Source organism: Rhinoderma darwinii, chromosome 7 (assembly GCF_050947455.1).
Source record: "Rhinoderma darwinii isolate aRhiDar2 chromosome 7, aRhiDar2.hap1, whole genome shotgun sequence".
NCBI lineage: Eukaryota > Metazoa > Chordata > Amphibia > Anura > Rhinodermatidae > Rhinoderma > Rhinoderma darwinii.
The window spans coordinates 54,717,444-54,744,643 of record NC_134693.1 but is presented as its reverse complement, the minus strand read 5'-3'; the positions used below and the strand labels follow the sequence as shown (position 1 = coordinate 54,744,643).

At 40.6% G+C, this 27,200-nt stretch overlaps 1 protein-coding gene across 1 annotated transcript in view; it reads right to left on the bottom strand.

Moving 5' to 3' along the window:
• PTPRC (protein tyrosine phosphatase receptor type C) overlaps nucleotides 1-27,200 on the bottom strand; it is a 130,584-nt gene that overhangs the window by 16,513 nt on the left and 86,871 nt on the right. The window contains exons 14-26 of the mRNA XM_075832238.1: nucleotides 26,503-26,702; nucleotides 22,586-22,646; nucleotides 21,608-21,716; nucleotides 11,847-11,881; nucleotides 9,731-9,840; nucleotides 8,899-8,989; nucleotides 8,738-8,814; nucleotides 8,321-8,357; nucleotides 8,131-8,228; nucleotides 3,070-3,195; nucleotides 2,221-2,375; nucleotides 1,002-1,137; nucleotides 718-867 (exon numbers count right to left, since the gene is read on the bottom strand). Of these exons, the coding sequence (XP_075688353.1) occupies nucleotides 718-867; nucleotides 1,002-1,137; nucleotides 2,221-2,375; nucleotides 3,070-3,195; nucleotides 8,131-8,228; nucleotides 8,321-8,357; nucleotides 8,738-8,814; nucleotides 8,899-8,989; nucleotides 9,731-9,840; nucleotides 11,847-11,881; nucleotides 21,608-21,716; nucleotides 22,586-22,646; nucleotides 26,503-26,702 (1,385 nt within the window). The remainder of the gene's footprint in view (nucleotides 1-717; nucleotides 868-1,001; nucleotides 1,138-2,220; nucleotides 2,376-3,069; nucleotides 3,196-8,130; nucleotides 8,229-8,320; nucleotides 8,358-8,737; nucleotides 8,815-8,898; nucleotides 8,990-9,730; nucleotides 9,841-11,846; nucleotides 11,882-21,607; nucleotides 21,717-22,585; nucleotides 22,647-26,502; nucleotides 26,703-27,200) is intronic.

Here is a 27,200-nt window from a genome sequence, read left to right as displayed (position 1 = left end):
CAACACAGAAAATCATGGAATTATTTTAGTATTTTTTGGTGGGAAAAATAGCGTAGCTTTCTATCTGTTATTATACATTATGACAGTATGAACATGGTCTTATCTACATTTGTACATAGGGTATAATTCAGTAAGATTACTTGTAGTCATATCTCGATAAGTTATCACGAAACAACATAAATTCAGATGTTCATTATTTAATGATTGCATGTTATTACAATAACAATGTATTAGTTTAAAGACAGATAAAGGCAAGGTCGCAGATAGAGGGGGCCTGCTGGGGAATGTGCCCTGGTTGCTCGGTATCCAGGGAGCCAACAAAGACACTCTGCCTTGGCGAGAATATGTGGATAGAGTTCTACGGCAGTAAACTAATTATTTGCCCCGAGTGAAAGATAGTCGAGCTACGTCTAGCTACTGGGACTCCTAGAATTAGCTGCAATCTGCAGAAGAACCTAGTAGCAAGTATCCAATTTCCCTGAAGTGCCACCTGGGACAATGAAGCATTAAACGGTGCCCAATGAAATCAATAGATTGTCCGTATAATGCATGGACAGGCCGGGTCCTCCAGAGAGATAAAGAGACACTCTTTGTAGACACTCTGCTCCTCTGAGGAAATAAGGGACTCTCATTTGTTAACTGAGAATGTTCTAATAGGGTGTTTGAAAATGACTTTTCTCAACCAGGGTACACACTTCAGATTTTTTTTCACCTCACCTGAAATTCAAAGTTCAACTGAGACGGTTCAGAGGGTAGGTCGCTTTTCTTCATGTTGTTGAGTAAATGTGGAAAATCAGCTGTACTGATTTCTGTCTCTCCAAACTGATTGTATTCCACCAAAGACTTGTGTATGAAGATGTACTGGGACTGTAAGTAAAGCAACAGCATTATATACAATCACATTTCTGCATTCAAAAGCTTCTAAATAAGCATTTTCTGTAAAAACTCATATGACAGCAAGTAACAAATACAAATAACATCTTGATTGCTTCTATATTCACCTCTACTTGAACCATCAAACAGCGCTGGCGTCTCAATTGTACCACGTAGCCATAAACATCCACCCTGCTCTCAGCCTCCAGACCTTCCAACATGGCATCAATGCTTATGTAAGTTCCTGTACGCCCAACGCCAGCACTAGAAACAGAACAAATCACAGTTCATAAATGTGCATTGATGATGCAGAAATCTAAAGCAACAAAAGGAAGACTGTCACTTTCTTGGTGCTTGCAATTGATTGTTTTATGTTGCAAAAACATGGAGGGTGATTTACCAAAAACTGGTGCAAAGGAAGTGTGAAGAAGTTACCTAGAAAATTAAAACTTGGTGGTAGTAGTAGTAAGTTACTGCTTTCCTTTGTACCAATTTCCGTAAATCTTCCCCAATTCTATTCTATTCTATTCAGCCTTTTTAATTTAACCTGTCAAAACAGAAACAAAGAGACGGTCCTATGGAGCTCCATTCTTCATTAGTATCTAGGGCAGTCACCTCCAGAGAAGAGATATGGAAGGAAGGTGTTGCTTCAGATATACATACTCTAAAATATGCTCAACCAAGTTGGATTGTCAGGAAAAAATGTCATCTGGCATTTGTTCAAGACGTCATTCACACAGCAAAGCCGTGGGCACGGAGCCTGTATGGATGTACGCAGAGTCCCCGTATGGTGGGGTGCCTCTGTACAGAACCATATTACAGACAGTATTGGAGCATTCTTCATTATATCCTGGGGTTAAAGGTTATGTACACCTTTGACATTGTTGTTTTAAAAAAAAAAAAAAATTGTACATCAGTGTGATTGGAGCAACTTCCTAAATATAACTTAGATGTGATCGATTACAGGTGGATCCTGCCTGTCAGAGATACGCAGGACCCGCTATCACTGAAGCCGTCAGCCCCGCGTACCTGACGGATTCAGGTCTTATCGAATGATACAGCTGCTCTGTATACAGAATACAAAGCAGCTGTATCTCACAAAGTAAGAATTTTCTTTAATAAAATGTATTTAGGAAGTTGCATCAATCACACTGATGTACAATTTTATTTTTGAAAAAACAATGTCAAATGTGTACGTAGCCTTTAAATCCCGTACTAACTAAATGCTGAATGTTTGCTATAATTTTATCTAGTTTGAACAATCCACCGTGAGCTAAAAACACCAGCCACACAAACCTCTCACCTGTCCTGATATCCAAAAGGTATCCAAGATTAGAATTACTGTACCTGCAATGAATAATTATTGGACCACTGAAAAAATTGCTTAAAGCATTGACCCTCCGACGTAATTTCAGCAACAAGTTGGGATCATCTGGTACACCATGATCTGGCCAAACAGTGAACTGGATGTGAGTGATCTCACGCTCTGATTTTTCACGGCGCTATATTATGGATGAAAATCATATGTGATTATAATTGTATACTGTATCCCATGTATATTAGTAAATATATAGTATAGTATATAGTATGTTAATAGTATCCAGACTATGAAAAATAAAGCATTATATTGATGGAATAAACATAATCTTTCCACTGTATGTAGATTTATATCATTTAAAGTCAGTTGTACACCTAGGGGAGATAGCATAATTTTAGGTTATTTATAACTTATGAATACATGTCTTGTTAAATATCTGAAATGTAATGTCAGAGGAGAGATTGCTGTTCCCAGACAGTAGTCAACTTGAGGCAAAGTGTTCCTTTCTACCAGGGGATCTCTAAGGCTTGAGGGTTCTGTGTAATGGCCAAATTTGCCCCATCAATGCCAGCTCTGTGATTTACCTTGGTCAGAGTGCCTGTCTGTGCTACATTGTAGATGTCACTTAGAAAGGCAGTTCTGGGGCCACAACCTGCAGCCTCTCTGTAGAGAAGCCCTTTTGTGGGTCCCTGGTGGAGGCCAGTGAGGCCGCTCTGCTAAGCTAAACACTCAGATTTGTATGAGAGACAATCCAAAACACTATTTCCATGAATGTACTTCAAGTGAATATGGGTAATACTGTATAATAATAATATAACATAATATAATATAAACAGCTACTTATTGTTCTTGTAAGGTGAAAAGATGAAGTGACTTACATTAGTGATGTGCAATTTGCGTGTAATGTAATCAGGAAATAATTTCTCCATTTTGATCTTTACAGTGATATCTCCATATTCCTCTGTTTTATCTTCATTTGATGGCCAGTACTGAGCACACTTGTTCTGAAATTAAAAATTACAATAGAATAATTTTAAGAGATACTGGCATCTTTTACTATACGAATGGTGGTGTCCCATATTTATTCCATTTTGCTTTCCAAATATATAATGTATTTGTAGCAAGCATTAAAGTGTAACTAAACGTTTGACAAACTTCTGACATGTCATAGTGACATGCTAGAAGTTGTGATTGGTGGGGGTCCGAGCACTGAGACCCCCCACCAATCACTCAAACGAAGCGGCAGAAGTGCTCGTGTAAGCGCTCAGCGGCTTCGTGTCTGTTCGGCTTTCCCCGGAAAGCCGATGTATCGGAGTACGGGCTCATAGACTTTCTATTGAGTCCGTACTCCAATACATTCATTTCCGGAAAAAGCCGAACAGACACAAAGCGTCTGAGTGCTCACACGAGCACTTCTGCCGCTTCGTTTGAGTGATTGGTGGGGGGTCTCAGTGCTTGGACTCCCACCAATTAAAACTTCTGACATGTCACTATAACATGTCAGAAGTTTGTCAAACGTTTAGTTACCCTTTAACATGACAAATGAGGTGCTTCCCTATTACTGTAGAGTGTCTTCCTAATACACTTGATATAATAGTGTAAATAGTGCAGCGCGCCATGGTGCCCTATGTAAATAGAGTAGCGTGCGATTTGTCATGTTGCCACATGCTACATCTGTATAAAAATCACAGAAGAAAGAAAGTAGCACAGTTTACATTTAAAGAACCAAAGTGCCAACAGAAAAAATATCATAGATCCCTTTATAAAAAATTTTTTGCAGCACTCACAAGTAGCATAAATTCAAGCAATTTTATTCATTCATGTACATAGTAGCAGCGTTTAGCCCACACTGGACATGTGCATTGAAACTGTATAAGAGATATGCGCATCTAGGGTTGCTTTAAATTAGCTGAAATGCGCCCGGAATCCTCAGGGACGACAAGTTCTCAATATAAGAATTGACCCTTTGCTCCCAGTGATGCTGTTTGAATGGTGATTGGCCACCACGCCCCACATAGATAGTAATTTTAATAAAATATTTATTAAAGAGGTTGTGTCAGGGGCGGCGTGGCCTGCTAGCAACATGAACTGACGTGCATAGAGGTAGCTGCCGCTTCTAACTCGCATTAGTCGGAATCCTGCCTGTAATCCTGAGGCCAAATACACCTCTCCAGGTCTACAGCACCGAAGGATTAACGAGATGGGCCCCTCAAAAACGACATCAGCAGCGGAAAAACGTAAAGAATACACCAGAGATAACTCCTAAGATGGCACCGCAGCCTCTCAAACAACGCGCTACAGACTGCTACACGCCCAGAACTCTCCTGCTAATCACTTTGAGGAGTCTGAATCCGAACCAGAACTCACCCTAAAGCAGGTATACAAACAACTGCTACAAGCCACTACCTTATCCACTCCCTGTCTGACCAGGAAGATAGAGGAGTTGAGGGTGGATCTGGACCTGCTACGCCATGATGTACAGCGTCCCCGGGGCAGGATAAGAGAGACGGAACAGCGCATTTCTACTCTGGAAGACAACACTGCTCATATTCCAGAAATGAAAATGTAATTATGACTGCAAAAATGTGACGATTTGGAAAACCGCTCGCGCAGAAATAATATCTGGATCATAGGTATGCCAGAACGTGCAGAGGGGTCAGCGCCTGTGGCCTTCATCGAACATTGGCTCAGAGCTACTTTTCCAGATGATCAATTTTCATCTGCCTTTGCAGTAGAACGGGCCCACCGAGTACCAGCACGACCACCGCAACCTGGTTTGCCACGAGACCTTTACTTGCCCGTCTCCTAAACTGGAAAGTCCGTGACATGATCCTGCAAATGGCCCGGAAGAAACAGGAGATCAAGTATGAGAAAACCCGAATTTGCTTTCCCGGACTTCTCGGCTGAGCTTCAATAGCAATGAGCAACTTTTATAGCGGTGAAGAAGTGCCTACGTGATTTGAACATACTCTATTCAGTGAGGGAGGGTGAGAGAGGGGGATCATCAGTACCATCTTTTATTTTTCCAGATCATATGGATCCCTGGAGATTGTCTCCCTTTTCACTGTTATGACTTTTAAGTTTCTATACTGAAACTTTGGCAGATATTTATATACTGGCGGGTACTACTTATGGTCTAATTCAGTTTCTGTGCAGTGTAACATCTCACTCCCTTTTGTATGTGCAGACACCCCATAACTATAAGCCACAATACAAGTATTAGTATAACAACTCAATATGGATATTGTTGTTAATACTCCTGGGAGGAGATCCTTCCCAACTTTGCACTTACAGGGCCTGGTTGCCTTTTTTTGGTTATATTTTGTTTGCTTGATATTCCTTTTGCACACCATGAATGTACTTATTTTTTTAGATGAATCACATTTGTCCACTACAGAATATACCTTGCCAGCTTACATATCTGCATTATCACGTCGGTGTTAAAAGTGATGTCATGGAATATTCGAGGGTTGGGAAAATCCCATAAGAGAATTGCAATCTTTGCTCACATTAGATGGTTTGGGCCTCATATTTTATATCTCCAAGAGACACATTTAACAGCTGATTCTGTTATTGGATTACAGGAACCATGGATTCAGTGGGCCAGATATTCGTGGCACTCTTCTTACTCCTGAGGGGTATCACTGTTGGTTCAGTACGATGGGATGCTACAAGGTCACTTGTGGATTCTGAGGGTAAATATGCTTTTGTGCATGCCTATATTAACTGTATATCATATGTGATTATCGGTTTATATATTTCCCCTCAAGCTAACCTAGCAGTCATGAAACTAGCCGCTAAATTTGTTTCTAATTTTCCTGAGGCCAGAATTTTAATGTATGGGTGATTATAATATGCTCTTTGAACTAGCTCTTGACAAGTTTACACCTCCAGGGGGTGATTTTGTCCCACAGAGGCCTTCCACTTTACAAAGACTAGTTTTGGAGTTGGGATGGGTGGAATTGTTGAGAGAAAGATGTCCTCACACCATGGAATATTCTTGTTTCACCCCCTCTAGAGGAGCTTTATCCAGAATAGACTATATGTTTGGTTCTCGTTCAGTTTGCCTCATGCTCTCTAGCATTGCATATGCCCCACCTAGTGTATCAGATCATGCGCCACTACAGGCAGCGATTACACTATACGATAGAAGAGCCAGCAAAAATGAATTGGAGAATTTATATATATATAAATAAAATTAGTAAGGATAAGTAAACATAAAAAAATAAAGAAGAAAATGTGATGAAGTGTAAAATAAAAGGAACAAGGACAACAATTTTTTTTGCAGATGAAACTGTTGGCAGTCATGTATTATTACTTATCAGTGTGAAAAAATCTCTTTTACTTTTTTTCTATTTAAGATTATTGAAGTTTTGTTGCAACCCCGTTTTTAATTTTAAAAATGTAAACCAGTACTAAACAACCACACCTTCCATTTGCCACATGGAAATTATCTTGTTACTTGTTAAACCACATTATATTGGATTTTTAACTTCATGACATGAGATACTCTTTCATAGATACATCTCAAATCTGATGTCTATGTCTGATCTTTGATATGACCCTACTGTTTCTATTCCATCTAACATCATTTTATGTATAGATGCACAATATGTAAGAAAAATAATATGTTGTATAATATATAGGGGTTTTCCAAGACTGTAATATTAATGGTATGTCCTTTGGTCCACCCCCATCGATTACCTGCATTAAAGGGATTTTCCCATGAGAGACATTTATGACATATCCACAGAATATTCCAAAAAATAAAATATTCGAAGCAGCACAAATCCCGATATCAGGAGCGGTGACACACTGTAAGATCAGACAAACCCAGTCTGACGTAATGTAATCCTCAGAAAAAGCATGGTTCAACAGTAGCACACGTCTCCCAAATTTCAATCAATATGTTTTTTTATTGGTCAAACATCCAACCATTTTTTACTGGATGTTTGACCAATAAAAGAACATATTGATTGAAATTTGGGAGACGTGTGCTACTGTTGTACCATGCTTTTTCTGAGGATATCCACAGGATATGTCATAAATGTCAGATAGATGCGCGTCCCACCTCTGGGACCAGTACCTATCTCCAGAAAGGGGCCCCCTAAACCCTGTTCAGACGCTCTGTGTTGCGGCTGATTGAGGTGAATTCTGACCATAAAAAAGGTTATATGGCCGTAAGTTACGTAAACAACGTAGCTCGCTGAGCTACGCTGTTTCCGTAAGTCCCATAGAACAGAATGGAAGTTACAGAAAAAGTGTAGCTTGCATGCTACGCTGATTCTGTAACTGCCATTCACTACTATGGGAGTCACGGAAACAGCGTAGCTCAGCGAGCTACTCTGTTTTCGGAACTCCCGACCATATAACCAGGAAGTGGCCGTGAGGCAGTGAGAACAGACAAAACTAGAACAGGGTTTAGGGTGCCCCGTTCTAGGGATAGGTGCTGGTCCCAGAGGTGGGACCCGCATCTATCTGACATTTATAACATATCCTGTGGATAGGTCATAAATGTCTCTCATGGGGAAACCCCTTTAAGGGACCAGAGTGCTCCAGTGAGTGATGCGTGCACTTCATTGTTTACCTAGGCACAGCACTGTACATTAACTGTGGCCGTTCCTGGTACTGCAGCTCACAGCAGCTTAGTTCCATTCAAGTGAATGACCCAACTGTACCATCCAGAGCCATAACCAAACTTGTCCAATAATGTCAACATTGTCCGCCTGTGTACGGGCATATCCTATTGACAAGGGGAATGGTAATGTCCAGTTGTCAACTTATTCAAACATTTCAAGGAGAAATAGAGGAAGGGCATAATGCAAAGTTCAAAGCCAAGATGGTCCACAATTGTTATTTCATGGGTAATACAAGTATTTAACAAAACGGACATGACGGGAGAGCTAATAGGTCCTGTTTAATCGCTAGTTTCTACTTACACGGTTCCCTTCCTCGCAGCGAGTGACCATTACAATGATTGTTGACTTCTGCTCCCAGATCATCCTCCAGAAATCATTCATAGTTTCCTCCTTGGGGCCTGTAAATGATCCCACATTAAATAAATAGAAAAGCTAATGTATTTTATGTAAACTGAGATAATAAGAACGCCTTTCTTGACATGGACTTTACCTTGGGCAGCAATGTATTTTCTTGGTTCTTTAAATCCCTGCATAAAAATGAAGCCATGAGATATAAACAGTATATTTTTACAGCTGCATGTTTTAGGGGTGGTCAACAAAAACATACAGTAAGAACAATTATATTAAAAGTTTATAATGGAAGTCAAAATGCTCTGCCGGATCTATTGTATACAAATAAATAAATTCTTATAAATGGTAAATGCACTATTTGTAGTTGTTTGGATAAAAAATGAAAGACAACAATTTATGTAATCAATTTTAAGCAAAACTCCAATTTGAAAGCACGCTGGCTCAAACGGATGGTAGGAGAGCTAGCGTGCCTTATGGGTGGAGCTACGATGTAAGGCAAGCTTATAGAGGTCTAGGTTATGCTTCATTTCAACAATAACGGAGCCTTTATCCTTACGTTAATGTAGCTGGCATTGATATAGTCTGATCCTGGCTCTCCATGTATTTCGGATAAGACCACTCTGTTTTCATCATCTGAAAAATGATTTGTTGATCAGTCAGTTCTATAATATTACAAATGCATCACTTAAATACTATATAAACATACTACCTACTTACATGGTAAAATATCAATGTAGCGATTTTTAGGCTGGTTGCAGGATTTTCTGGCTTCTTTGATTGGGAATTTGCTAAACACACGTGGAATGCTCTAAAAATACAAAAATATTCAAATTATAATTTCTACTGTTTATGTAAAATGATAAAAGTTTATTCTATAATCTGTAGGCATGAGGGCTATAACTTTGGCCATGCAGTTTATAAATGGAACAAATCTTCTGAGATATTGTTAGTAAAATTCCCAAAAATGCGCTCCCGAACATTGGCAAGTGTGTCATTTATTTGAACAAGCACTAAAGTCTAACAACACAAACATTCTGAAGGAAAACCTCCTTTCAGGCAAAGAGACTGAAGAAAGAGACCCATCCAACCCGGGGACGGAGGGAGGTGTCTACTGTTTGAACACAAAATGAGATTATGGATGCTGGGGGTCGAACACAAGATTTATATATACTACTCAAATTATAGGGGGAGCAGGATAAAGCAAAACCTTTTGAGCATGCAGTGTTTATTTAAATTAGTGTATGGAACTTAGAATGAACAAAAGCTCACTGGCAAGCCATCACATAACAGTGGGGCTGGTGACAACACCAAAGTTCTCCTCCTATTAAGAGTCAGTTCACACAGAGTTTTTTGGTGCTGATTTTGACATGGAAACAACAGCCCAAAATCGCCTTACATTGATTTCAATGGGAGGCAGACACACCTGCAAAAAAACTCTGTGTGAACATTCTAATGAGTAACATTATATTACTCTCCAGTATACATGACTTCAATTTTACTGTAAAAATATACATATATATTAAGATCTAACATGATTAACATATTGTACCTGGAACTCATCAAGGAATAGTCGGCCCTCATCTGCATTTTTCCTTTTGTATGTCTCAAGGAGTTGTTCCACTGGGATGGGCTCAATATTCAAAAGCTGTTTCTCATCATCTTTAAAAAAAGAAAACTTAAAGATGAGACTCTCGAGTCAAATAGTTAATAATTTTTTATTTTTTATTTTAAGGGGTTTTTCTATCATGCTGTAAATGTCTGTGATAGGCAAGTTCCTTTAATCCGCCGAAAAGTTGTTTAATTTTCAATGTAATGAATAAAGATTTACAAGCACCTAAACAAAATGTTAATTAAAATGATCTGTATTACACATATCTGAAGAAATGTAAATGTAAATTTCAAAATTTAATCGAATTCAATTTTGCCACAATTTGTTTTACTTCAGTTGATGATATTGATTGACATGAAAAAATACCTTCTGAAAATCCTAAGGAAATAATAATAATAATAATAATAATAATAATAATAATAATTAAAAAATTATAATGTGGCATTGAAAAATGGGAATGTTATTTACTGTCTGCTGATATAGCCTAAAATCCATGAAAAGTCCCACAAACTCTATGTTAAATAGCTACCTGTAATTTGACGCGTTTTGGTTAGCATTTTTCGCAGCTTCTTTGCGTGTTGTTTTTTTTAAAATGTTAGTATGAAGTTTATAGTGAAATTTGAGAATGTCCACATACATAGGGGGAATGTTACAACATTTCTACACTTTTTTTCTGGCATGGAAATGTCGCAATCGGCCTAAAAGTTGCAAAAAAATTCATTCTTGGGCCGCTTCCCTTGATCTTGCCTCCTAAAAAAAGTGGGCAAAACTAATCAAAAGGAGGCATGGCCACCCACGGGCCAACGCATTTATTATCATTTCTGTCAGAAATTGGGGTCAATTACAACAGAACTCTACCAAGCTCCTGGCTGGTGTAGATTTCATTCAGTGGAGCACAGATAGCCGAAGATGCAACAAATTTATTAAGAAGAGTGTGCCTTTTAATAAATTTGTCACATCTTACTACAGCTTGTTTTTTATTAAGACTGGAGCCGTCTTAATACATCTCCCCCATTACGTTTTGGTTCTTGGCATATTTGGGGTCTTTGGCGTTTTTATCCAAAGGCAACATGCTCTAGGAATGATGTTTTTTCTGTCATTTTTCTCCAAAGTCTCTCTATAGCAAGGAAAAAAAACATGTACAAAATCCCTCTAAGGCCTCCTTTGCACACACTTTTTTCAGCATTGTAATACATATGTAAAAAAACGCCATGCATTTCAAGCAATTTTTAGGTCATTTTTTTATTTGCGTATTTGTAAAGCCATTTCTCCAAGTGTTTTTGAAGTTCTATTGATAAGCCTATAGAAAAAACACAAGAAAATAAGCCTAGAGCATGCTGTGTTTTGAAAAAACTGTCCCCAAAAATGTTACAAAAATGCCGCAAACCAAAAAGTTCTCATATTTCACCATGAACTTTACATTATGGACTTTAAAGTAACATCTGCATCTTGTCATGCCGTTTAAAACGCCAGACAAACCCTTTGTAAGGAAAAGTCAGCAATGTCAAGGCGATAATGTGTGTATTCCATCTATACGCACTTGAACGGCAACATTTCTGATGTAAACATAGTAGGGTTTTCCAACAACAACTACCCTTATTTAACTTTAACGGCCATGTAAACCTTTGTATTTATGAAATGTTTCTGTTATGCGACTATAAAAAAAATTCAAATTGAAATCTATTAAAAATGTTATTTACTTTTTGCGCTGCAGCTTTTGTGTTCACTATACATAGAACCTACATAGCGCCAAATCTGTTAGTCAGCTGGACCAACGGCTCGGTCAACGGCGGCACATGAATGCCTCTAACACACAGGATAACCCTAGTATCGATCACATCTAAGTTAATGCAAGCCCTGTCGTAGGTCCAGCTGACTGATAGATTTGGCTAACATCGTGCTATGTGTAGTGCAGACATAGAAGCTGCAGCACAAAAAGTAAATACAATTTTTAAGAAATGTCAATTTGACAAATATCTATAAACACATAACACATACATTTCATTAAACTTGTGGTGTTCTGCTTTAAACTATTTTAAATGATAAAAACAATTACCTTGGTGAGTTAGTGGAATGTCATCCTCAAAATTGCTGAAATAACAAGAATATTGTTTAACACAGTGTTTGAAAATGGAAATGTATAAGAAGAAAAATCTCAGCTTATAATGGGTAGAGATAAAAGAGGCATATTTATAGTAGAGAACATTAATGACGTTTTCTGATTCTGTGGAAGTGTAAGGCCCTGTTCACATTGTTTTTTACAGGCAGAAAAAATCTGCCTATAAATCTGCCCGCGGCCATTGAATCTAATGCAAGGACTGACCTTTAAAGGGGTTTTCCAGCCAGTAAAAATTGATGGCCTATCCACAGGATAGGACATCAATAGCTGATGGGTCGGGGTCCATCGATCCACAGTGAGCAAGTAGAAATGAAGGGGAAGCAGCACTCGTACCCGGGAGTCAGACCCCGACCCACCAGCTATTGATGGCCTATCCTGAGGATCGTCCATAAATTATTACTGGCTGGAAAACCCCTTTAACTCATTGTTACATGCGCTGCCGCACAGGCTCTGTGCATCTTTCCCTAGAAGCTATTTTTTTTTCTCTCGGATTTGTACAGAGTGCCCCTCTATGGCAGCCCTATGCCCTATTACAGAATGGAGCTGTAATACGACCATGTGCATGAGCTGTAAATAATTTTTTTTCCATCAACCAGCAGTTATCAAAGAATTATAAAATGATGAGGGATTTAAATACAAAGTTTATTAGAAAGTTACATAACTTTTCATTTTACAGTGATTAATCTTTACTTGCATAAAACCAGATAATCCTTTTACTATAGACATGAGGCAAATTCTGTAAATTTATGTAACTCATGATTAGCAGAAATGAGTTAATTGATTCTACACTACTAGAATTCGTTCCGAATTTCACAAAAGTTTCGGATTTTTGCAAATTCTAAAACTTTTGAGGGATGCGGTGCACAAATCGCTGCAAAATCTGTAATTTTACAGATTAGAAAAAGGATGACATGACCTCACGCAGGCTTCCCCATAATGCCTTGTAGGCAGCCTTCCCAAAATGCAATGCAGTTATCCCTCCATTTACTTATACAGTATATGTTACTGTCACTTTGACATTACTAATGCTAGCTTGGTGTTAAGCATTTGAAAGGGGTTGGATACAGTCCTAGTAGACATCAGAGAGTCAGACTCAAGTTTTCTGGGCACTTTGGACTCCCTGCGTACTTTTCCAGACTGAATCGAATCTGACAGCATATTTAAACCCGAAATGAATTTTAGGAAATACGTTAATCTCTAATGATAAACAATTTACATGGTAAGAAAATAACCAATAAACATGTAAAAAAACAAAAAAACTCAAGAAGCCCCTACACCTAGCGGTAGTGTGCTGCATGGTCAAAATACACAGCTACAGATTTCTTTGCAATGCACATTTTTATCAGTCCAGCTACAGTATATGGCAAAAGATATGTGGACACCCCTCCTAATTATTGAGTACAGGTGTATCAGCCACACCCATTGCAAACAGGTGCAAAAAATCAAGCACCCTGTAATGCAATCTTGGAAGATAGACATATAAATATGGTACTGTCATAGGATGCCACCTTTGCCACAAGTGAGTTTGGGACATTTCTGATCTGCTAGATCTGCCCAAGGTAAACTTTAAGTGCTATTATTGTGAAGTAGATGTGTCTAAAAGTAACAACAGCTCTGGCACAAAGCAGTAGACTATGCAAACTCACAGAGCATGGCCACTGAGTGCTAAATTACGTGGCATGTAAAAATCGCCTTTCCTCTGTTGCATCACTCACTTTAGAGCTTTAAAATGCCTCGGGAAATGATAAAAGGAAATGGGGTAATAAGCTATGGGCAATGATCTCAAATGTAGTATTTCCAGAAAAACTACCTGTACCAGGGAAGTAAACATGTGGCTCAAAAACTGGTGTAGGAAGGAGAGGTTAGGGTTCTTGGAGAACTGTGCCAACCTCTGTTGGTTACAGACTCTACGTTTGGGATGGGCTGCACCTGAATGGGGAGGGTGTAACCAGGGTCGCCATCAGCGCAATACGGCTGGTACTGCAATCAGGGGCCCAGCCAGAATGCTGAAAAAAAGGGGAACGTAGTTAGTTAGTTAGTTAGTTAGTTAGTTAGTTAGTTAGTTAGTTAGTTAGTAGCGTTACTTACTAGGAGAAAGGAATGGACCCCTCAACAAAATATGGGCCCGTTCCTTCCTCCAAAGGAACTAACGCTTGGACCCTGAGAGAACTTGCAGTAGTGGAAGATGCAGCATGAAAGCAGCTCCGTGTGTAGAGAGCACGCCCACCAGACAGGTCCCTCTCTACACAGCCGACTGGACCCTGCAAGGCTGGTGAGTGCCCCATCCTCCTTCACATCCCTCCTGGCCCTCTTGTAGAAAATAAAGTGTTTTTCTTGTTTACCTTGTGTTTTTTTGCTGAGATTTTCATAATCGCGGCAAAAATGGCACAATTTTGCCACAATTCTAAAAATGGCGGCAAAATGCTTCATTTGTGCCACAATTACAAAAGTTGCATAAAAAAATGGCACAAAAAAGACTGCTTTTAGGCTATATTCTCACAGTGCAGTCAAATCACGTTTTTGCGTCGATTTTGCAAAAATCGTGGCAAAAAATGGGATTTGACCATCCTGTGTGAATAGACCCTACAGCCACTTCAGACATGGTGAATTTGTCTCCTATTTTCAGTGCAGATTGCACACTGAAAATCCTCAAAAAATTACAAATCTCATCCACATGCGTGTAAAAAAATGCGCTGATAAACCACTAACTGACCTGCGGTGCAGTTTTTTAATCCGCCGCATGTCAATTTATGCTGCTTTCTGTTGTGGGTATTCCCCATTGAATTCAATGGGGAGGTAAAACCCGCAACAAATAGCATATTATTGCGGTGAAAAAAGCTACGATTCTGCCATAGAAAATCGCAAATCTGAAAAAAAAATATTATACTTACCCAGAACTCTCTGCTTCTGCATCCAGCCCGACCTCCAGGGATGACGTTTCATCCCATGTGACTGTTGCATGAAACGTTATCCCAGGAGGCTGGGCTGCAGGACGTCAGAGAGAAGTGTCGCCATGTTAAAGAGGCTCTGTCACCACATTATAAGTGCCCTATCTCCTACATAAGGAGATGGGCGCTATAATGTAGGTGACAGCAGTGCTTTTTATTTAAAAAAAACGATCTATTTTCACCACTTTATTAGCGTTTTTAGATTTATGCCAATGAGTTGCTTAATGCCCAAGTGGGCGTATTTTTACTTCAGACCGTGTGGGCGTTGTACAGGGGAGTGTATGACGCTGACCAATCAGCGTCATGCACTCCTCTCCATTCATTTAGGCAGCGCATAGGGATCCTTTTAGATCGCTATGTGCTGTCTTATACTAACACATTAACAATTCTGAAGTGTTTAGACAGTGAATAGACATTCCACGGGATGTCTATTCACAATCCCTGCACTTCGTTACTCTGTCTGTGGTAGTTACAGCAGAGGAAGCGTGATCTCGTGAGATCTCACTGTAAATGACAGGTTACAACGAGATCACGCTTCCTCTGCTGTAACTACCACAGACGGAGTAACGAAGTGCATGGATTGTGAATAGACATCCCGTGGAATGTCTATTCACTGTCTAAACACTTCAGTATTGTTAATGTGTTAGTATAAGACAGCACAAAGCGATCTAGCAGGATCCCTATGCGCTGAGTAAATGAATGGAGAGGAGTGCATGATGCTGATTGGTCAGCGTAATACACTCCCCTGTACAACGCCCACTTGGTTGAAAGTAAAAATACACCCACTTGGGCCTTACGTTTATCTTGTATGTCGGTAAAGCTCGCGACTTAAATAATAAATGTGTTCATAAGGCTCCATTATGTCCTTTTGGTCTTCGTCGGGCTGCTTGACGTGGTATACCTTTTTTTTAAGGATGGAATAGCGTAGTAGACTATGCTTTTCCAACCTGAGAGATCCCACAAAAAACGTATACCGTTCCTGACAGCACTATATGGACAGTGATTTCAGGAGTTTCCCCAGGGCCATTCCCCAGGCGACGTATCCCATTGTATGCCATACAGTGGGATACGTTTTGGCTGAATTCAATAAAATCCAGGGTATCATCCGGTCACTGACTGCTCCATGGTTTCGTTCACTTGATGTAATTGACGTAAGTAACAAAAACAGTTGTACGTATAGCGTACAAACGTGAGCGCCACACATTCCATTACCCAACTCCGGTAATGGAGGGGGGAAGCAAACTCTTTGGCTATATGGGGCCCAGAAATTCCTGATTGCGGCCCTGGGTGTAGTTGCGTTAGGGAGAAGATGGCTAGAAGGTTTGAGGAGTGTTTAAACTAGGGATTATAATACATATGGGGAAGAGAGCGTAGATATTGACCTAAGGCTAAGTAATAAAACTGGGGGAGGAATAGAGGGAGGGGTTGGAACAGTAAATAGGGATCAGAGGAAAAGAGATATAAATTAGATATGATTGAGGCATTAAAGAGGCTCTGTCACCAGATTATAAATGCCCTGTCTCCTACATAATCTGATTGGCGCTGTAATGTAGATAACAGCAGTGGTTTTTATTTGGAAAAACTATCATTTTTGAGCAAGTTATGAGCTAGTTTAGATTTATGCTAATGACTCTCAATGGACAACTGGGCGTGTTTTTACTTTTTACCAACTGGGTGTTGTACAGAGGAGTGTATGACGCTGGCCAATCAGTGACTAATCAGCGTCATACACTTCTCATTGTTCCAGCCCAGCATGATCCACAGCACAGTGTGATTGTGCAGTGAAAGAAGTAAACACGCCCAGTTGCTTAAAACACAATACACGCCCAGTTGGAAATAAGAGAAAACACGCCCAGTTGTCCATTAGAAAGGCTCATTTGCATAAATATAAAATTGCTCATAACTTAGCCAAAAATGATAGTTTAAAAAAAAAAAAAAACGTTACTGTTATCTTCATTGCAGCGCCGATCACATGCAATAGGAGATAGGGATTTGATAATCTGGTGACAGAGCCTCTTTAAAGTTGATAATGCTAGTGGAGAATTGTGACAGTGGGGATAAGTGAGACATGGCTGGATGATACCTATGACTGGGGTGTTATTGGGCAGGGTTACAGTCTGTTTAGAAATGATCGTACTAATAAGAAATTGGGACGTGTTTGCGTATATGTAAAATCCTGCCTAAGGCCCCTCCTGCGTGATGATATCTGTGAGGAAAATGAACATGGTGAAAATGAGGGGAGGAAGAAAGTATAATAAAATACTGAAGAGAATCAGTCAGCAGTTTTGAGGCCTCAAAACTGCTGACAGAGCAATATACGAGAGGGAGGGGATGGTGCATTTTCAACATACCTTTTGGCTTGGTCATGCAAGTTGAGAAAATGATGTTTGATTATCCCGGCATGCCAACTGCATGTGCCACTATGGCAGGACTTGGTGTGAAAGTGCTCCTGCACTGCACGCTGTAAGCCCTGCCCTTCTGCTCTACGTAACAACTCAAGCGGTCTCCTGATAGACCACTAGAGCCATTCCTCAGAGCAGAGAGTGGCGCTTGCAACCGTCACACCGGCGGAATCAAACATTTGTTTACAATGACCTCTCCATCCTCTATATTGCGCTGTCAGCAGATTTGAGGCCTCTTTGGTATTGACCGACGCAGAGGCATAGCTAGGTTCTCCTGCATCCGGGGCAAAGAATCAGATTGGCGCCCTCCCCCCCCCCAACTTATTTCCCGACATCTCCTTCCCCCTTGCTTTCTCTACCAATCAATGAGGTGTCATTTTTTTTCACCATTTTTGTTATGTAACTCGAGCATAAAAGCATTTCTACATTTTACAAGCGATATAGTTATATAACGTAGTTAACATAAAAATAAATTAAAAGAAAATAAATTAAAGAGGCCACACACAGCCCCCTGTAGATAGCGCCACACACAGCCCCCCTTTGTAGTTAACGCCACACAGCTCCCCTGTTGTAGTTAGCGCCACACAGCTCCCCTGTTGTAGTTAGCGCCACACAGCTCCCCTGTTGTAGTTAGCGCCACACAGCCCCCTGTTGTAGATAACGCCACACAGCCCCCCTGTTGTAGATAGCGCCACACACATCCCCCCTTTTAGATAGTGCCCCACTCAGCCCCCTTGTAGATAGTGCCACACACATCAGCCTTGTAAATACTGCCACACACACCCCCCTTGTAGATTGTGCCACACACACCCCCCTTGTAGATTGTGCCACACACATCCCCCTTGTAGATAGTGCCACACACAGCCCCTCTATTTTAGATAGCGCCACACATCCCCCTGTTGTAGATAGCGCCACACACAGCCCCCTGTTGTAGATACCGCCACACACAGCCCCCTTGTAGATAGCTCCACACAGCTCCCCTTGTAGTTAGTGCCCCACAGCCCCCTTGTATACAGCGCCACACAGCCCCCCTTCTAAATAGCGCCACACTGCTCCCCCTTGTAAATAGCGCCACACTGCCTCCTGTAAATAGCGCCACACTGCCCCCCTTGTAAATAGCGCCACACTGCCCCCTTTGTAAACAGCACCACACAGCCCCCCTTGTAAACAGCGCCACACAGTCCCCCCTTGTAAACAATGCCACACAGCCCCCTTGTAAACAGCATTACACAGCCCCTCCTTGTAGATAGTGCCACACACAGCCCCCATTGTAAATAGCGCCACACAGCCCCCCTTGTAGATAGTGCCACACACAGCCCGCTTCCCCCCTTGTAGATAGCGGCACACTCCACCCTTTGTAGATAGTGCCTCACACAGCCCGCTGCCCCTTGTAAATAGCGCCACATTCCCCCCCCCCTGTACTTAGCACCACACTGTGTCCTGAGTTCCTTCTGATTAGGGTCGGTGACAGCCCAGGAGTGGACCAGTCCAGTCACCTGACCTGAGTCATCTGATCTCATGTCACTAACGTGAGGTCAGGTGACAGGTCAGGTGACTGGACTGGTCCACTCCCTGGCCATCACAGACCCCAGTCAGAATGCCGCTGCATGAACTCCTGGCTCTTCCTAAAGCTGATCACTGCTGCAGGTGTCTGACATACAGGGCGTGTATCAGCAGTGATCAGTTGCTCTGCGGTGCGCCCCCTTCCCTACCACCTAGTTGCGCCCGGGGCACATCCCCCGCCTGCCCTCCCTAGCTACGCCCCTGGACCGACGTAATGTCACTTTGACATTACTAATACTGTTTTAAAGAGCTTAAAGGGGTTGTCCAGGAAAAAAAAATAATCTAAAAAGTGTCCCCCAGCCTTGGTTTGCCTTCCCTAATAACCCCTATTAAACTTCTAACCAGTTTCTGTTTGATTTCCATCGTCACTGCTGCTCTTTCTGTTTGTTTACATCCCTTGCTGTTTGTTTACATCCCTTACTGTCTGTTTCCTGTCTTGTAACCCACCATACCCATGATCCCCTGTAATGTAGATGTTACCTGCAGTCCTACGCAACACCACAGATAACACACTGATAACTCTCTGATTACAGATAATGTGGTAAATGTTGCCTGCAGTCCTATGTATCATCACAGATAACACAGAGATAACGCTCTGATAACAGATAATGTAGTAGATGTAAGAGACAAACACATGCAGAGACACAGACAGACAGAGACACACACACACTGTAACATATACACATACAAAGACAGAGACGCACACTGTATACACACACACACACACTCACCATGTCTCCTTGCTGACAGCATCACAGGTCAGAACGGGCTATGGGCGGAGCTTCCTCTCTGCTTCTCGGCACAGCAGAGCACAGAGTAGAGGCAGAGCTGGAAGGCTGCAGCGCGGGAGTGGACCTGTCCCCTGACCTGAGTCCTCTGACCTCATGTCACTGACGTGAGGTAAGGTGACCGGACTGGTCCACTCCCTGGCCGTCACAGACCCCAGTCAGAATGCCGTAATTTCCTGGCTCTTCCTAAAGCTGCTGCAGGTGTCCGACATACGGCGATCAGCTGCTCTTCGGCGCCCCCCCCCCTTCCCTACCACCTAGGCTTTGGCAGCGTATGATCTAAAAGTGCCGAAGCTGCCACTGTACCTCGTAGACTGGGCTAGTTCTACGCAGGTGCCGTCCTTTTTCACTGAGAACACGCATAGGCGCGCTCACAGTGAAAATCTACATAGGCTGGGCAGGCACTAATCAACCAGCACACGCCGAAACGACACGTCACCAGTGACGTGTCGTATCCCATCCGAGGTCTCTCTGGGGCGAGACCATGTGATCGGGATACGACACGACAGTGGAGGAGCCTGAAAAAGTGACGTCAGAAGTCATGTGATCCGAAGAAAAGAACAGCCAGAGCGGAGAACAGAAGCAAGATTGCACGGGTAAGTATATTATTCAACTGTAAATATGTGCATTGTGTGTTTAAATTTACTGAAAAAATAAATCTTTGGGGAACCCCTTTAAGGAGGTTTTCTGAGATAAAATGACTGTGTTAATGCTTTTAATTTATTAATGTAGATTCACTGAAGTGATAGATAAGTAAAATCTAACTTTATTTTATAACTCTCTAAAAACAGGGGTACAATCACCACTGTGAAAAAGCCCCACCGTGTGTATTAAAAACGTATTAAACAATAAATACCAAGTCCTGATTCAAGGGTTCACAATTGAATCAGGACTTGGTATTTATTGTTTAATAGAGAGTTATAAAATAAAGTTATATTTTACTCATATATCACTTCAGTGAATCTACTAATTTTCCTATATTGTGGGAGCACAAATTATATGTATCGGTTAATACAGTGAATAATTTACTAATGTAAATACATTATTTTCCGGATATATGACACGTTTCGAGATAACAGCAGGGACCGCGCATGTGCGTTATGGGCGGTACAACAGAACAGCCCATACACGGCACGTCACAAGTGACGTGTCGTATACCCGGAAAAGAGTTGAAGATCAACACAGCGGTCAGAGAGTGACGTCACCCGTCAAGTACCCCACGGCAGCATCTGGAAACGGGGCCAATTTGGAAAATGTAAGTATATTACAAATGTATTTACATTAATAAATTAGAAGCATTAACACATAGTCATTTTATCTCGGAAAACTCCTTTAAAATGGGTTGGATACAGTCCTAGGGAACATCAGATTGTCATACACGACATTTTGGGCAATTGGGGCAATTGCAACGAATTTAAACAAATCTGATGGCCGTTTTGACCGTATGTGACCCGAAACATATTACTGGAAATTCGCTCATCCCTAATTAGTACCTGACCTCACAAATGCTCCTTTTGGTAATGGGCACGAATTCCCACAGACACTCCAAAATTTGGTGGAAAGCCTTCCCAGAATAGTGGAGACTGTTGTTAATGCAAAAGGGGGCCCAGCTACATATTAATGGTTATAAAATAGGATGTCCAACAAGTTCATATAGGTGTGATATGGTCAGGTGACCACATACTCTTTTGCCAGATAGAATATTTGGACTAATTTGTTTTGTGTTTAAATGGTATATATACTTTTGAAACCTATTTTTTCCTAGGCAAACCTATGTGTCTCTATTCATACATTTTGGTTGAATCACATTTGAAAGACATATAATTGTAAACAATAGCTCTAGGGGGTATCTGAGAAGGCCCAAAAGCCCCTCAGGTGGGCCTGATACAGATTTTGCATTGGGACCTCAGAGCTTCAAGTTGCATCTCTAATTATAAAGTATTTGTTAAATGATAAGCTGTGCCTGAGTACAAATATAAAAGAGGTTTCCACATTACCATGAAGATCTTTTTTGCAGTTTGTAGATTTTATACATGACAAGGATCAGGGCCACGCATGTGATAGTTATAAAAAAAGCCAAAAATCCAATGAGAGCCTTATCATTGTCTGAAAGAGACATAAAATAAAAGTTAGTAAAAATTACCAGCAAATGATTTCTAAATATATTTATATTGTACTGTACTAACACTGGAGACAGTAGAGCAAAGATAATGCACAGAGGGTTGTGGCTCACTGTTGCTATGTTATGGAAGGACTCCTCACATGGTGCTCTCACACAGTACAGGAAGTAAGGCCGGGTTCACACGTAGCGTAAGCGCTGCGGAATTTCTGCAACAGAATTCTATGCGGAAATTCCGTAGCATTTACAGTAGGAGCAAAGTCGATGAGATTTAGAAAATTTCATGCTCACGCTGAGGAAAAATACGCAGCGTAAACATTAAGAAATTGACCTGTGGTACAGAATTTAAATCTGCAGCAGTTTTTGTTGCTTTTCTGTTGTGGGTTTTCCCCATTGTATTCAATGGGGATGTGAAACCCGCAACAGACAGCCCAGTGTTGCGACTTTTGCGGCGGAATCGCAAAAAGCGCAACTCAGGAAAAAAAAACATACTTACTCAGAACTCCCTGTTTTTTCCCACAGTCCGGCATTCTGGGATGATGTTCCATCCCATGTAACCGCTGCAGCCAATCACAGGTCTGCAACGTCATCTACGGAGACAAGACTACGCACAGCAGAAATGAAGGGGGTGAGTATAAACATTTTTTTGTTTTTTTTCTACGCTGCTTTCCACAGCGGAAATTCAGGTTGAAAAACCGGGTTTCAGGTCGGATACGTCGCACAGTTTTTACTCAGCGTATCCCACCCGTGGGAACCCGGCCTAAGAAAGTGCATAAGTAAATAGAATGAGCACTTACATTTTGGTGTGAAAAACATGTTTAAAGTATTATGGAAAATTAGCTATTCAAGTACTTACACTTTGTTGTTATAGATTTTATAACAGGATCTCCAATAAATACATTATTTTTGTAATAGATCTGTAAGATAAATGCAAATTATGTTAAATAACACTCCCAAATAGTTGATTTGATTAAACATAAAAATATTCTATAAGTTTGAAGAGGTTTTCCAGGCTATTACACTGATGGCCTATCCTTTGTTTTGAAGATCAGTGGGGGTCCTCCACCGATCATACATTGACTGCCTATCCTAGGCCATCAGTGTAATACCCCAGAAAAACTCCTTTAAATATATCAGCATAGTACAGTAAAAATCCTTTCATCCGACGTCAATGGGAGCCATATTATACATTTTGGAATATTGGAAAGTCATAGAAAAGTACATAAAATTTACTTGTACTGTAGGTGTAGAGAACCTTCAGAAAGACAACCCAAAGTACAATGCTAACATTAAATTACATTTTACCACTAACACTTTGTTATTTACTTAGAAGAATCTCATAATTGGTTATATTAGCTCAGTCTTAGGTTTCTAATTTTGTGAAAATCAAGTGAATCAAATAAACCAAAATAGTAATGGATCTTAAAAGACAATACGTATAATGCTGTATGAAAATGTATTAATGACAACAATCAGTACTCCAGACTTTATATTGGCAATTATAAGCGTAAAAGATGTTTCCAACAGAACAATCTACTTATCAGGCTTGCACTTGGCAAAGTTGGGATAACGATGCCCACTATCATGGCAATCACTATCGTCGTGGACCATGAAAGTTAACATCAGTGACTGAATCATCTACCTTAAAGGGGCTGTATAGGATTAGAAAATATGTCTGCTTTCTTCCAAAAACAGCACCACACCGGTCCGTAGAGTGTGTGTGGTTTTGCAGCTAAGTCCTAGTCACATCAAGCTGAAGTGCAATACCACACATGACCCATGGACAAGTTTGGCACTGTTTCTAGAAGAAAGCATCATTGTTTGTCTAGTCCTGTACAACCCCTTTGAGGCCCCGCTCAAATTGAGTTTTTTGCCACGTTTTTAGATGCGGAAACCGCAATTTCTCCCATTGATTTTAATGGGAGGCGGAAGCGTCATGCCCTTTCTTCAGGTGTTTCCATCTCTGACCTCCCATTGACATCAATGGGAGGCAGAGAAAGCTGTTTTAAAGCATTCTTTTGCCCGCGGTACACAATGGTCGCAACCGAAAAACGCCTAACGGAACTCAAAACTGAATTTTGAGGCAGATTTTTCTACCTCCCAAAAACTCTGTGTGAACAGGGCCTAAAGCTGAAATCACACATACAGTTATTGTGGCAGTTTTTAGAGCCAAAGCTATGAGTTGATCCAAAAAGAAGAAAAAAGTATAAAGGAAATACTATTAAGCCTCTTTTGCTTTTGAATCTACTGCTGGGTTTGGTTAAAAAAAAACACAGCAAAAACTACCACAGACACTGCATATGTGATTCTACCCTAAGGCCTCCTTCACATATACTTTTTATTTTTAAAACGCATGTTTAAAAAAAACATGTATTTCATGCAGTTTTTAAATGCATTTTCTATTTTGTGACATTTTGTACAAACATTTTTCCTGTCACCAAACGCCATACCTGGAGCATGCTACGTTTTGAAAGCCAATAACCACAAAGACGCTATAAAAATGGTGAAAACCAAAATGCTGTTTATGTAGGCTCTCATATTTTATTAAAGATTTTAAAGGCTATGTACGCCTTCGAGAGCAATTTTTTTAAATATATGTCACGCAGACCTGCTGACCTGACGGATTCAGGTCTCAGCACACGATACAGCTGCTCTACATACAGCATACAAAGCAGCTGTATCTCAAAAAGTTAAAATTATTTTTAATTAAAACTAATTAGGAAGTTGCACCAAACACACTGATACACATTTTTACTACAAAAAATAAATAAATCACTTTCTAAGGTGTACATAGCCTTTAGGGCTTATTCAGACGAACGTTGTGTTTTTGCAAAAACCACTTGACAGCTCTGTGTGTCATCCGTGTATGATGCGCGGCTGCGTAATTTTCGCGCAGCCGCCATCATAGAGATGAGTCTAGTCGACGTCAGTCACTGTCCAGGGTGCTGAAAGAGTTAACTGATCGGCAGTTAACTCTTTCAGCACCCTCGACAGTGAGTGCCGATCACAATATCAAGAAACCTGTTAAAAAAAAGAAAAAGTTCGTACTTACCGAGAACTTCCCTCCCGGCCGTTGCCTTGGTGACGCGTCCTTGGTGACGCGCCTCTCTTGACATCTGGCCCCACCTCCCTGGTTGACGCCGCAGTCCATGTGACCGCTGCAGCCTGTGCTTGGCCTGTGATTGGCTGGAGCTGTCACTTGGACTGAATTGTCATCCCGGGTGGTCAGACTGGAGGAAGAAGCCGGGAGTTATCGGTAAGTCAGAACTTCTTTTTTTTTTACACGTTCATGTATATTGGGATCGGAAGTCACTGTCCAGGGTGCTGAAACAGTTTAACTCTTTCAGCACCCTGGACAGTGACTATCTCCTGACGTCGCATACCGGAAATTTTTTTGCCGGGTTCGGCCAAAACGAGTTCGGCCGAACCCGGTGAAATTCGGTTCGGTTGTACGGGTTCGCTCATCTCAAAGACACTCTGTTTGGATGTTTGTAAACAGAAAAGCATGTGGTGCTTTTCTGTTTACATTCATCCTTTTGACAGCTGGTGCGCGAAACACGCAGTTCGCACGGAATGGGTGACTTCAATGGGTGCGTGATGCGCGAAATACGCGGAGATATTGACCATGTCTCGCTTTTTGCGCTGCGGACAAACGCTGCGCAAAAAGCACGGACTGTCTGTACTGCCCCATAGACTTGTATTGGTCTGTGCGTGGCGTGTGAATCCACCCTTAAACTAACATCTGGCTGGATTATTTTTAGTTTGCTATTAGTGAATGAGAACACTTTTTTTCAGCCTTTTCTCAGGGTGTTTTCTACTTGCACTATGAAAATCAGCTCTGAAAACGAGTCAAGAAGTGACATGCTACTTCTTTTTACAGAGCGTTTTCTTACACGCCGTTTTTTGAAACCGCAGCGTAAAAAAAAAGCCCCGTTTGAACTAAATCCCGTTTTTCCCATTGATTTCAATGGGCAGATCTTTGAAGGCGTTCAACTACCATTTTTTCAGGCATATTTCTGGGAGTTTACGCCCCAAAATACGGCTGAAAACACAGAGTGTGAACATGCCCTAACAATTCCAGAACCTGTATGTCCATTACATGACCATGGACAGGATTTTATCCACCGGAACTAAACGATTAATATTCCTACTGAATAACAACAAGCAGAGATCTGGAAAACCATAAATAATTAGTACAGAAAGTATGCTGGAAAATTGTATAACTTTTAATTATATAATAATCATAATAATAATAATAATAATAATAATAATAAAAAAATAAATAAAAAAAAATTAAAACTTCAATGGATAAAATAAATTTGGATATTTGTACTAAACTACTATTATTTTCTGCTTTGCTCCATACTTAAATGAGACATAACAGGGAAGATTTATCAATGTATATAAATAAATAAAATACATGGAAAAATATGATGTTCGTGCCAAATGCTACATTTATTAAAGCCCTTGCCCTAATTTATTTGAAAAATAAAGCGGACTGCAAAGTTGTGTCAAGCATGACTTATGTATGAAAATTTTCAGTCAATTTTCTAGCTAGAAAAGAGTTGGAAAAGAGTGATGTGTCCAACCCGGCAAATTCATCAACAGGGTGTGCACACGATGCACTGGGTGGAGAATCAGGTGCACCGTTCATATGGAGCGCCGGTTTTGATAAATCTCCTAAATATGTATTAGTATTTTGTTCAAATAACCTCCCAAGAGTTATGATACGATTTTTATTTGCATTTGTAATGGTAAAATTATTTTTCTTACCTTGTATGAATATGTTGTCAGGTAGTTCAGACCTTCTATAAAAAACTGGCAGACGCTTTTATTGTGTTCGGCATTATTTATTTCAAGTATAAACTTTCCTTTTTGTCCATTAATATGGTCAGGGTCTTTACATTCAATCTTGACTGCATTATTATGCATTACTCCAACTTTTGTACGCACATGTGTAACTTTATTTGGTTCTGAAATACCAAAATAAATTGAGTGTAAGAAGGTTACTTATAAAAACACAAAATTAATGTATCAAGTAGTATAATGACGACAGAAAGATAAAAACAGTTCAATTCTAGCGAATTATTGAAATATCCGTTTCTGAGTAATGATGGTGCCAAATATGCTAATTCACTGTATTTAGCCAACGGGGTGTGAGCTACAGTGAATCTTCACTGCCTCTAACACCGTTCAATCAGCAGCTTACGACAAATGTGTTTGATTAGAAGTCTTCTTCCAGTGGTCTCGCTGGGCAAGGCTTGTCATAAGCTGCCTCGCGCTGATTTGACAGTGTCAGAGGCAGTGAAGATGTTCCACCCAGAGATGTTCACTGTAGTTCACTCCCCGTTGGCAAACTACAGTGAATTAACATATTGGGCGCCTAAAGAATGGTGCGTCATTACTCAGGAATGGAGGGGAGTAGAACAAAAAAGAAAAACAGTGCTGGAAGTGGGCTTAAGGTAATATAT